We start from the raw sequence: 12,262 nt of genomic DNA, 5'->3' as shown, positions 1-12,262 counted from the left end.
TTTTTTTTAAGCAATAAACACAATAGGAGAACTGTAGATGAACATTTATTCGCTTCAAGTTAGGGAAGTCTTTTTTAAATAAGCATAAACAGGAAGAATAAATTAGTAGATTTGACAAAATTAAAAAAAACAATAATAATAAAAACTTTATCAAAAAAACACCGTAAAGAAAGTTAAAAGGCAAATAATGAGCTGTGAAGAATACTGGCTACATGTTTGACCAAAACAATCGATTCCCTTAATAAATAAAAAGTGCTTCAATTCAATAAGGAAAAGAAAAAAGGAAAAACAGACAAAGTACATGCATATATATTTCATTAAAAAAAGAAATACACACTCATATCATGGAAGATAAATAAACAAACAGATAAGTGGAACAGACTGGTGGTTACCGGAGGAGAAGAGAGTGGGAGGAGGGTGAAAAGGGTAGAGGGGCGCACGTGTATGGTGATGGATAAAAACTACGCTATTGGTGAACGCGACACAGTCTGTATAGAAACTGATACACAGTAATGTACACCTGAAATTTACACCATGTTAGAAGCCAATATTATTGACCTCAATAAAATTAAAAAATGTTTTTAAATTTAAAAAAAGAAACCTATATTATGAATAAATATGAGAAAAAAGTTTGCCTCACTACTAAACAAAGTTTAATTCAAATTAAAACAAGGTACCACTTTGGCAAATATTTATAAATGATAATGCCTAGCGTTGAGGATGAGAAAAATACATTTATATGCTGTGGGGGAACTGTAAACTGGGACAACTTCCTGGTGGGCAATTTGGCATTATGCTCCAAAAGCCTTTAAAATGTTCATTTTCTTGGATCCAATAATTTCCATCACTTCTATGAACTTATCGCAAGAAAATGATTACCTCTACATACACAGACTAAAGCACATGGACTCAGCCTGCCGTTTGTAAGAGTGAACAACTGGTCATAAATTCCATATAGAATAAAAAAGGACGGGTTAAATAAATTGTCCTCCAACAAGTAAATTATTTTAAAATCAGAAAAATGGCACGCATTATTTCTAAAGTTTATAAGAAAATATCATGGAGTGTTAAATAGAGAAAAAAAGCCTCTGGAGGCCAAGAAGTCAGTTAGTCTTCCAGGAGTAAGGTCATGAAGACAAAGGAGCGGATGGTAAAAGTGAGAATTTGGAGGAAGACAAAAACTTTCTAAACGGGCACTGTCCAATATTATAAATATTAGTCATACGTGGCTATTTAAATTTAAATTAATTAAAGTTAAACATAAAAGCTCAGTTCCTTAGTTGCCACATTTAAAGTGCACACATTTCAAGCCACATTTGAAGTGCTCAATGGCCACAGGTGGCTAGTGGCTACGGTGTCAGACAGCTGAGATTACAGAATGCTCTAGTCATCGCAGAAAGTTCTATCGGATGGGGCTGGTCTGAACCTTCTGCCTCAGGACTGGGGGATCCGCCGTGGCCTCATCTCTGGGTACACTTCTTCTCATCCTTCACACTCCAGCAACAAGAGCATAAGCATCAAAGGACAGAGACCATATCTGTCTGTTCTCCAGTGTAGTAGGGGAGACGCATTACCCAGGGAGCTACACACAATGCTCTGTGGAATAGCAGATAGATGCATAGACTGTCTCAGCTGGGGGTTCAGGGTAGGCTTCCCAGAGGAGGAGGGGTAGGCATTACCCAAAGAGTAAAGAAAAGACTATTCTAAGTAGAGAAAAGAGCATGCGGTGAGTAAAGGCACAGATGAGAAAAAGCACAGCATAAGGGAAGAAGTACCAGCTGGTCAGGCAATTTATTCATTCAACAGATGGTAACTGTGTGTGATGGGCCGGCCTGACCAGGCTCCAGGGACACAGCAGTGAACAGAACAGCTATGGTCCCTGTCCTCATGATGGTTACACTCTCACCCCGTACTGCCGGACCGCCAGGGGTGAGGCGAGGGGTGCAAGGGCCTCCCGCCTCACATTACGGGTCCTGGTTCGTTTGGTTTTTATCCTAGCGCTTGAACCCCCTTTTCGGTCTCAGTGAGGGCTAGAGTCCCACCCCTGTCTTTCTCCTCGTCCCCCCTCACTGCTGTGGGAGGCGGAGAGCTCCTGGGGCGCGGGGTCAGGCAGCGCAGGGGCACAGCCGACAGTTCTGGTGAGACCCCTCCGGCGGCCAGCGAGGATGTGGCCTTGAGAGGTGAGAGAATAAAGACGGGAAGTCTGTTTGGGAGGCTGCTGGAGTCATCTAGAAGAGGCCCGGGGCCTGAGAAACGGCAGGGCCGACTTCAGCGAGGGTGGAGCGGCAGTAGGCGCTCCAAGTTGAGAGTGCCCTCAAAGGAAGGCTCTGGCCGAGCAGAGGCGGGGAAAGGCGTGTCCGCGGGGCAGGTTCCAGGGAGGAGAGGGAACCGAACATCTCAGGAGAGTTCCCCAGGCCAAAGGAGGGGGCCCAGGGGGAGGGGCCGGGGCACCCCCGCAGAGGACAAGCGTCGGCGGGTCGGAGGGGCCCCGCGTGTTGGGGACCACCGGGCGCCAGGATGGGCGGGGCCGTGAGGCAGCAGGTGCGCGTTACCTGCGGGGCGAGGATGGGCCGGCGGAGCTGGGCTGGGTCCCGGGGCACCGCAGAGAGGCTCCCCGGAGGAGGGAGACCTCCCCTGGACGTCAGGGGGGCTATTTCCCGACCTTGTCCTTGAGCATTTACAAGAGGCGGGCAGGGCACGTTGCCCACAGCCCGGAATCCGCCCGGAGCCTCGGCTTTGCTCGGGGCCGGCCTCAGGACCGGCGCCTTGGGGGCGTCTCCTCGGGTTTGGATCCCCGACCCCCGCCAGGTGTTTCTCGGAGGCGACCCCCTCCTGCACCTGCAGCTCGGGCGGCCCAGTCCCCCTTGAGCCCCGGCCGCTCGGCCCAGGCTCCTCGCCCGATCGCCGAAGATCCCCCCAGCGACCCCTCCCCGCGCCGCGGCCTCGCCACCCTGGGTCCCCTCAGACCGCCACCCCCCACGTGGCCCGCCCGCCGCACCCCTCCCCGGCCGCGGTACCTGGGGCTCTCGAAGCTGCACCCCCTGCGCCGCAGCGCCGCCCTCTTCTGCCGCAGGAGCGCAGCGGCCGCCCAGCCGGGCTCCGGCTCCATCGCCCCGGGCGGGGGCCGCGGGCTCGGGCGCGCTCGGGTGGGCTCGGGCCTCGGCGGGGCTCGGCGGGCCGCTCGGCTCTCGCGCCGCAGCCCACGCCCCGCCCCGCGGGCCTGCCGGGCCCAGGCCCCGCCCCGCCCCGCCCTTCAGCCCAGCCCGCTCAGGGCCCCTCAGGCTGGTCCCCAGGCTCCGCCCCGGCCCCGCCCCGAACTTCAGCCCACCCTCACTCTGTACCCCCCCGCCCCCACCTCAGCCGGGCCCAGGCCACCGCCGCCCCGCCCTGAACTTCACCCGGCCCACTCCGTGCGCCTCTCACCCAGGTCCAGGCCCCGCCCAGGCCCCGCCCCAAAGGTCATCCTAGCCCGACCCCCGCGACTTCACGGGATCCAGACACCGACCCGGCTCCGCCCCGAACTCAACCCAGCCCACTCCGTGCCCCTCAGTCGGCTCCAGGCCCGGCTTCGGCCCCGCCTTGAACTTCAGCCCCGCCCACTCCATGCCCCCCTCAGCGGGCTCCTGGCCCCGCCGTGGCCCCGCCCCGAATTTCATCCTAGCCAGCCGTGCGCAACACCGCGGGGTCTACGCCCCGCCCCGGCCCCACCCACGATTTAGCCCCGCCCACTCCATGCCCCTCAGCCCCGTCCAGGCCACGCCCCTTCCCCGCCCCGTATTTCCTTCCAGCCCGCCGTGCGCAACTCCTCGGGGCCTACGCCCCGCCCTGCCCCCGCCCTGCCCCCGCCCCACCATTTAGCCCCGCCCACCCCGTGACCCTCAGCCGGGCCCAGGCCCCGCCCCGGCCCCACCACGCGCCCTAGCCACGCCCCTCCCAGCCCGGCCCGCCCCGCCGGGATCCAGCACTGGCTCTCCGCAGCTCTGCTCAGCCTAGAAGGTCAAAACGCCCACCCGGTCCTCAGCTTTGGACGGTCCACTGCCCCGCCGCCCCCGCCCCTGCCGCCCCTCAGCACAGACCCGTGCCCCGCCCACCTACCCCCGACTATTGAGCTTCCGCAGGCCCTCGCCCTAACCTCAAGGGTCGGCTCCCTGGAGCATCGCCCCTTCACGCCCCACGACCTCCCGGCCCTTTCTAACGGAGCGCCGTCCCCTCTGGGGGCCGCCCTTCCCTGTGCCCCGCCCACAAGCACAGCCCCGCTTTCTCTCTCCAAAGCCCCCAGTCCGTGCGGGCCGCTCACTCCCCGGGCTTCCTCAACCTGCCCCGCCCCGCCCCGGCCCCGCCCCGCCGGTGGCCCGTCCACTCCGCCTCACCTCCGCGGGCGTCCAGGCGCGGGGCGGGTACAGTGCCGGCCCTCCGGGCTAAACAGGCGTCTACCGTGCCCTCTGCATTGACTCGCGGACCTCTCCGTCCTTCTAGAGGAGCTACTGCCGTCTCCCGGCGGCCCTTTGTGGCGCTGGAGGCAGGGAGGGGCTGGAGATTTGCAGACTGCCGGTCGTGGGTTCAAGCCTTGACTTCGTCACTTTCCAGCTGTGTGACAGCCACCACATCCCACCGTCCTCACCTGTCCCCAAGTCACACGCATCCGTGTTAGAGCGCTGCACTGTGGCTGAGGACAGCGACCCCATCTGGGTAGGGCTGGGGGCCACAGTGCCATCTAAGTCCTGAGGAGGTGAGCTAGGGCCCTGCAGCAAGCGGGGCTTGTCGTGGCTAGGGAGGTGTGGCCATGCTGGCCTGGAACTGGGAGCACATGCTGGAGCAGAGCCTGAGGAGTGTGTATGTGTGAGCCTGTGCTTGGAGAATCAGCCACTGCAGCTTTGGAAAGCACTAGCTGGGAAACTGAGGCAGGCAGGGCCAGGGGCTCCCCTGATCAACTTGGATCATGTCACTCCCTGGCCCACACTCCCTCAGTGACTTCCAGGTGCCTTCCTGGTAAGGCCTGGACTCCTTTGCTCCTGCACATCCCAGCAGAGGAGCCGGTCCGGAGAGAGAAGGGGAGAGAAAGATGTAGGGGGCTTTCCATTGCTCTTTCCAGCCCCTTGACACTCCTCCTTGGTCCTCCCCTCAGGTTTCCATGAGACGACCCGTGTAAGACAGTCCCCCTTTTCTCTTAGGCAAGCTAGAGTGGGTTTCTGGTTTTGCCCGGCATCATGAACTCCCCCCGGCATATCTTTTCAGACGTGGATCCCGTTACTCCTCCAAGTCCTTCCCTCAGTGAGACTGGGTGGCCTGCTTGCCCAGCCTCATCCTGCTCCTTCTCCTTTCTGGCTCCTTGCCTCCCCCTCCCTCCATGTGTTCAGAGATCTCTGAATCTCCAATGCCCCTGCCTTCTACAGCCTCCCCAGATCCCCCACATCCTTCCCTGAGTGCCGCCCGCTCCAACTCTGTCCCTCCCTGGGGGCACTGCTCCTATATGTCATTTATGTTCTAGTAACCTCTTAGCTGGGCCCTGAGCGCCCCACACCTCCTCCATGTCTGTGTCTGGCACAGCAACTGTTTGCTAAGTGAATGCACATGACTTTAATAAATTGAGCAATATTCATTGGAAAACACATTTAATTTCAAAGTAAACAAAGATGTTTGTACATTAAAGTATTTAATTAGCGAAACAATTATTATCAGTGTAACAAGCTGAAAAATACAGCAACTTGATACAAGACTGAGGTAACAAAATACTTCACCAAAAATCTAAAGATTCCCACGGAGGGCTGATGTTCAGTGGTTATTGTGGGTGAGACAATTCACAAGAATTAGGAAAGTCCTTATACAACTGCATGCAGGGGGTCTGCTGGAAAAAAAGACAGCCCAGGAGAGTGCAACAGATTTAACAAGAAACGAATTAAAATGTAGAAACTGATTTTCAACTTACTTTGAAGAATACATAAGAAATTGAAAACTACTCTCTACGCAACATTTTGAATGCTAAGTGGAAAACCATGCATTTTGGCACGAAATTTATCAAAGATTATACCATACTAATAAATTAATTTCTATTGTTTCATTACTGAATGGTCACAGTCGTTCAGAAATGGATAAAGAGATGAGTGGTTGTAAAGGACAGATGATCCATCGCACTGTGCTGCGAGCAGGCATGTCAGGGCTGCCCATGGCGTACGCACACTTGTGCAGCACAGGGCTGCAAGGTGGCCCATGGGACAAGTTCTGAACATCCAAGAAACGCAGCTCTTGCTCATGCTTCACTTGCATTTAACACTGAAATTAAACCCAAAAACCTCTGAAGTAAATACTGCGAACATTCTGACCCTACTCTCTCATTCCCCCTCAGTCCTCAATGTCCCAACCACAGCTCTGTGCCTGGCTGTTCTGTGCCATCCAGCCTCCAGGACAGTGACTCCATCTAGTCCTCATTGCAACTGAACTCACTGATCAAGAGGCTGGTCAGTCTGGTGAGCCTTTTGAAGCCTTTCTGGAGGAACCTGCATAGGGTTTGTACCCAGTGCTAGGAGAGAGGCAGGGTCTTGCCAGCAGAGATGGCGTGGTGAAAATTATTTGTTCGTTGAGTGGTCAGCTCCACGAGGCCAGGGTTCGGGTCTGTCTTGTTCTCAGCCATTTATATCCCGGGTGGAGCCTGGCACACGGGAAGCACTCGCTAGAGAGGTGGATGAATGAAGGAATGGGAGGATTTGCGCGGAGAAGCTATTTCAAAGGGACTCTTGTAGTTTTTTTTTTTTCTTTTTTAAACATGAACTCACCCAGCACGTCAGTATGATGTGGGGCTGAGGAAAGTCATTTATGAAGTCACAAAAAATAAGTTAGCTTGTGTCGTTAGCAATGTTCACCTGGTTAGAAGCATCAGCGATGTGCGTGCAGAGCTCTAGACGCCACCTGTGGAATGAAAGCAGACCCTGCTTGCGAACAGCTTCCTACTTTCAGGGACCATTTTCCACCTGTAAGATGGCATCATAAAAGATACACCTCTTGGGCTTGGGAGGTGAGAGGAAGACGATGAAAGAAATAGTCATCTCGGTAAGAAAAACAATGCTTTATAAATTCAGTTGGCAAGAGAGAGTGGGTTCTTTCCTAGGCAAAATGCCTTCAAGTTCTTCCTCTTTACTTCCACAGGGGGGCAGCATGAGGAGCGGGCTTCTTCAGGGAGGGAGGGAGGCCACATTCCCTCCCTGGGCACACTCGGAACAACATTTGTACTGCTCTGCACCACATCAACCCTCCACAAAGTATGTCACTTGTCAGAATGCACTTGGCTGACCTTGAGTTACAAAACTTGTTCAACTGAGAGGGGCAAAAATTACTTCCGGGGAGAGGTAAGTAAGCTGTTCTTGGGGCATCACAATGATACTGGCTACCTACTCCACAGTTTGTAGACAGCATTCTATAATTTTCATTCTGGGGTGCCATGATCTGTTTGCTTAAAAAAAAAAAAAGATACAGCACATGCATGCAGGACATACCACCTTCAATGGTTTCACAAATATTTGTGCACTGCGGACAGCCAAGGAGTAAAACCCAGAAATGCGTCCGTCCAGGGTGAGAATTCACTCTTGGACTGTCCCCATTGGGGTTTGTGCCCGGCCTCCTCGCCTGCTGCTTGCGGGACAAACCAACACTAGGAAGGCAGTCAGCACTGAACTCACAGGTTGGCCCTGCACCCACGCTGGGAGTGCTTCAGCTCCGTCTGCAGGACTCTCCTGGTAGCTTCAAGGTTCTTACCACTTCTACAAGGACTGTGCCAACAAGGTCTAAACGGATTCTTCAAGAGTCCAATCTAAGAATGCTTCTGGGATGGGATGTGGGACCAGCCTCAATTCGTGAGAAGACTAAACACTTTGACAAGAATTGCGATTGTGCTATTTCAAAATTAGGCTCAGAAGAAAACATTTGTGAAAGACGAGAAAAATTTGTGAAGGGCAGGAAATTAACTGATTGAGTGGAGCCTGAAATTCTGAGGCTTTTGGATTGGCATCTATATTTCATGTGAGAAAAACCAGGGGAGTTTGAAGAGTGGAGAAACCCAAGGAAAATAAGTAGCTGATGGTCCAGTCTCACACTTTCATCCAAACTTCAGACTTTAAGAAAATGAACAGGTAGAATCAGATTCAGTGTAGGTGAGAGCAATAACACGGCGGTTCTGGGGAGAGCTGTTTGCAGCGTCTGGTGTTTTCATTCAACCTCGTTGAATGGTCGTGGGTACGAATTCGGTGCACGCATCTAGACCTGGCTGTGGGTGGGTGTGAAATGCTCCAGTGGCCAAGGTTTGCTGGCATTAGCTCTACCATCTGGAGTTTCTCCTGGCACAAAAGTATTCTAGAGTTTGTTCCAAAGGGGGGTCAGTTACTGAGCACAGTAAGGCTCGACCACAAAATAAGACCCTGATGACAATTCCTTTCCTCACCCTTTCATTCAAATTTTCAGAAGAGTCGTCACCGTTTGATCAAAATACACTGGTGGGTCCTTTAGCAGTTTTTAAACTGACCTATTACAGTTTCCTGGTTAAGATGCTGTTGGAACCACCTTGCCCAGAAACGCTTAAGGGTAGTTTGATATGTGATCAGTATGAGCTCTGAAACCATAACAGTGACAAGGACTCAGAAATTCAGTCTCTTTCAGAAAACTATTGAAGGGTTTCCTTCTCAGAATGAGGACACCCAGATCAGAGACAGAGAGAGAAGTTGTGGTGATAAAGCTACTATAAATAAAGCTAATTTTTATTCATTATTTTGAATAAAAATGTATTTGTGCAAAATAAAAGTCACTTAAGAATACGACAAAGAGTGACAGAGGAAGGACGTTGTTCACATGGAGAGCTCTTAACTGAATGCAGAGCTCGGACCGTTCACTCCCCAGGGCTTGCTCTCTTGTCACCACGGTCATCAACAATTGTGCCCTTGGACTTGGATGATGGAGAACTTGCTGGTGACTGTGTTTAGGGGCAAGATTGGGAGAGCTTAAGGCCTCCTGTCACTCAGCTCCCCAGTGTAATCAGGAATCGCAGTGGGCCACCCCGGCAGTGGAGGCAAAGGGGTGAGATGATGGGGGCCAGAGCCTTGCCCCGCGGGGAGAGGTTGATGCAAAGTAGCTGCTGGGCGGCTATTCAAGAGAGCATGGCGGCTTCCGAGCTGCTGCTGAGAAGCTGGGAGAAGGTGTCACAAGTTCCCCTTCTGGCATGGTGGGAGGGAGTGAGAAGAGAAGAGCCTTCAGACCCCGAGGGAGGGGGATAGGAGGAAGCAAGCAGGCCAGTGGCCCAGTCCACAGTCCTGAAGCCAGGTCCTGCCTCTGAAGAGCTGACAGCAACAAGGCCTGGAAGGGACCCGGGGGCCAGGGAGCAGGCCTTCCAGATGAATAGCACCCATAGGAACAGAAAACAAGACACAATTTAAGGCATTGTTGTTTACAGTAAAAGAACGCAAGGGACCCTTAACACAGGAGGAATCTGGGCTCTCACTCTGACCTTCCACGATGGGCAAGGCTGTCACTGAAGGTTAAAGCAGGGCCTCAAAGTGAATGAAGTGTGTGATGTCACAAGTCTTGTGCCAAAATGCATGTTTCTCGAAGAGTCCACACTCGCTCGCGCACACACGTATACGGCACGCACACTCAGAGGACGCTTTAGGGGTTGTACAAAATCTGAGGCAGCCCTGTGGGCGAGCAACCCCGTGCACTTGGGGTGTAAAAAGCCAGTTCCACAGCCTGTTCCTTCTCTCTGGCCCCTCAACACAGGTTAACAGTGTCCACTCTTCTGCAGGAGAAAGCACTGGGGACCCACCGTGGGCCGAATGCTCTCTAGTCGCAGCAGCAGCTCGTGGACGGACGAGGGCCCAGAGAGGGAGGGCGGGGTGTACAGTTTGGGGTCCAATCACGGCCCAGTGAGGTGGCGCTGCAGAATGAGTGTCATGAGGGTCGCTGGGGATTGGCAGGTGGATCCAGCACTGGTGGAGCCCTCCGGACTGTGAGGCCACAGGCGGGGTCCCCTTGAGTTCGGCTGTGGGTCTCCCAGCACCCTGGCCAACAGCCTGTGTCCAGGACCTGCGCTTCACCACCAGTCCCAGGCCAGGCTCCCAGAAGCCTCTGAAGTCACGCCAAGTCCTGCAGAGACTTACTCAAACGACATAAGGTTTGCAGGTACCTAGAAGAGAAAGCTCAGCCTCTTGTCACAGTTCCAACCTTGCAGACGGGGACAAGGGCTGGTCCCTAAGGGAAGGGACCAGGCCTTTCCCAGTCAGTCTGTGAATGAGCAGGTCAGGTGGGGAGAGGACACAGCAGGAATAACAAGCGCCATTTGCTAAGTGACCACTGCGTGCCAGGCATTGCTCTGAATACTTCATATGTGCATGGCCTCCAGTCCTCACAACAGCCCCGTGAGGCAGGTACTGGGAGGATCCCCATTATAGAGATGAGGAAACTGAGGCTTAGAGAGGTGAAGTACACAGCGACCAAGTAGCAGGGCTAAGACACCAGAGCCCACGCTCTCAACTGCTATCCTTGGGTTGAAATACAGCTCCATTTGGAGTGGAGAGGAGACGAATAGGCATATGCCTCCAGAAGGGAAACCAGTGGGGGGAAGCAGGGGGACAAGGGAGGCAGGAATTGGCAAATGAAAGCACACGGAGGAAGTCTGGGGATATTGGGAACCCTAAGACCTTCCCATAGCTGTGTCCCCAGGACAAGATCCCAGCTTCTACGGGGGGACCGCCAGCCCAAGGTCAGTGTCTTTACCCCTCCCTTCCAAGCTGCTAACACGCCCCTAGCCCCAGGCCCCCCTGCCAGCACTGCTGTGGGGTTCCAGGAGATTTGATGAGAAGCAATTTCATCAAAAACAAATCCACACTGGTATCAATTTGGTCAAAACGATGAACTGGAAAAATTGCATCTCCTTGCACCAGGAGACAGCTATAAGAATGGCCACAGCAGTGTTGTTCAAAATAGCAAAATGCAGGAAATCATTTTTGGAATCACTGAGAGAAGACCTGATAAAAAAAGTCAGTACAAATAAATGAATGACAGCTGTACACACTGACACAGATGAATCTTAGGAACACACTGTAGGAAAAAAGCAAGTGACAGAAGAAAATGTACAGTTATGGTTCTATTTATAAAAAAAGTTTAAAAAAAATGTAGCCCAGACAATACCTTAAGGAAGGGAGGGAGGAAGTGGCATTAGGAAGAGGGCCCTGGGGCTGGGAGCGCTTCCAAGGCCCTGGGCGCCCTGCCTTTAGGCTGGTGGGTGGGTGGCGGGTACAGGGGTGTTTTGTTTTATTGCTGTGGTTCACACCTTACACATACCTTATAAATAAGGTTTAAGCGTATTCAGTGCTAGTAAAAACAATTTTAAGAAATGCAATTCTACAAAAAAGGAAACGAATCTGAGCCACTGAGATTTCCCAGGAGGCTAAGGCACTTCTGTGACGCCCTCGTCGCTCCCTCCCGGTACATCATCACACGAGGCACTGTGGCTTACTGAAATAATCCTCTGCTGCGGGATATTGAGTTGTTGCCAACTTCTCATTATTGCGCACGGCACCGAGTGGGAGTATTTGGTTGAAAGTAAATTAAAAATAAAAGGGGGGAAAAGTGGAAAAAATAAAAGATCCGCCTCCTAAAAATAGGACAAAAATACGTAAAAGTTGCAAAACCTTGCCATGACACACCACATTTGCCATACCTGAAATTCCATCCATTTGTCCTTCTGACCAAACGCCTGCTCTGCCAAATGGATTCGACCCAGTTCTCTGCCACCTGCCGTGGGGCTGCTGCTGCCCCGGAGAGGGAGAATGGGCTCTTGCTCAGAGCAACCACGGCTGCTCCCAGCTGGGGCCGCCAGAGTGCAAAGGCTGTTGCCACGGGGCGGACACCGAGCCCCATTTCCTTCCTCTCCTCCACCAGCCTGGTGGCCCACTTAAGGGCTGTCAGTCCCTGTCAGACCTGGAGCCACCCCAGCCTCCTGCTCACAGGTCATGGGGCCACCTGTGTGTGCAGGTGAGCTCCAAGACTCTGTGCTCTTCGAGTGGCACTCAGAGCTAATGAGGGTCCCCACACATGCACGGTGGGACCAGTGCAGACGAGGTCAGGCCACTCTTCCTCTCTTATTGTGACCTGAGGCGGCACCAGCCTTGTTCAAGCCTCAACACCTTGTTCACTTTGCATCAACTTAAGGTGACTGTTGACCAAAACTCCCAGTCTTTCCATCACGGAGATGGGCAATTACATTTGTTTAACATGAAGAATATAC

At 53.1% G+C, this 12,262-nt stretch overlaps 2 protein-coding genes across 36 annotated transcripts in view; both read right to left on the bottom strand.

The window, feature by feature from the left end:
• GARNL3 (GTPase activating Rap/RanGAP domain like 3) overlaps positions 1–3,223 on the bottom strand; it is a 144,890-nt gene extending 141,667 nt beyond the window's left edge. For 2 of the 4 annotated variants that reach the window (XM_023628919.2, XM_023628920.2), the window contains exon 1: positions 3,018–3,223. In XM_023628919.2, coding sequence (XP_023484687.1) covers positions 3,018–3,109 — 92 coding nt within the window. In that variant the 5' untranslated portion in view covers positions 3,110–3,223. The remainder of the gene's footprint in view (positions 1–3,017) is intronic. The other 2 variants (XM_070250784.1, XM_023628921.2) reach the window with 2 other exon arrangements.
• A 2,372-nt stretch (positions 3,224–5,595) lies between these two features.
• Positions 5,596–12,262, bottom strand: part of RALGPS1 (Ral GEF with PH domain and SH3 binding motif 1) — a 309,544-nt gene continuing 302,877 nt past the window's right edge. For 26 of the 32 annotated variants that reach the window (XR_011432401.1, XR_011432402.1, XM_070250754.1 and 23 more), the window contains one exon: positions 5,596–10,159. Coding sequence is in view for 29 of the 32 variants with exons in the window: in XM_070250754.1 (XP_070106855.1) it covers positions 10,130–10,159 (30 nt within the window). In the remaining 3 variants the exon portion in view is untranslated. The remainder of the gene's footprint in view (positions 10,160–12,262) is intronic. The other 6 variants (XR_011432403.1, XM_023628902.2, XM_070250757.1 and 3 more) reach the window with 1 other exon arrangement.

The sequence above is a fragment of the Equus caballus genome, chromosome 25 (assembly GCF_041296265.1).
Source record: "Equus caballus isolate H_3958 breed thoroughbred chromosome 25, TB-T2T, whole genome shotgun sequence".
NCBI lineage: Eukaryota > Metazoa > Chordata > Mammalia > Perissodactyla > Equidae > Equus > Equus caballus.
This window is presented reverse-complemented; position numbering and strand designations above follow the sequence as displayed.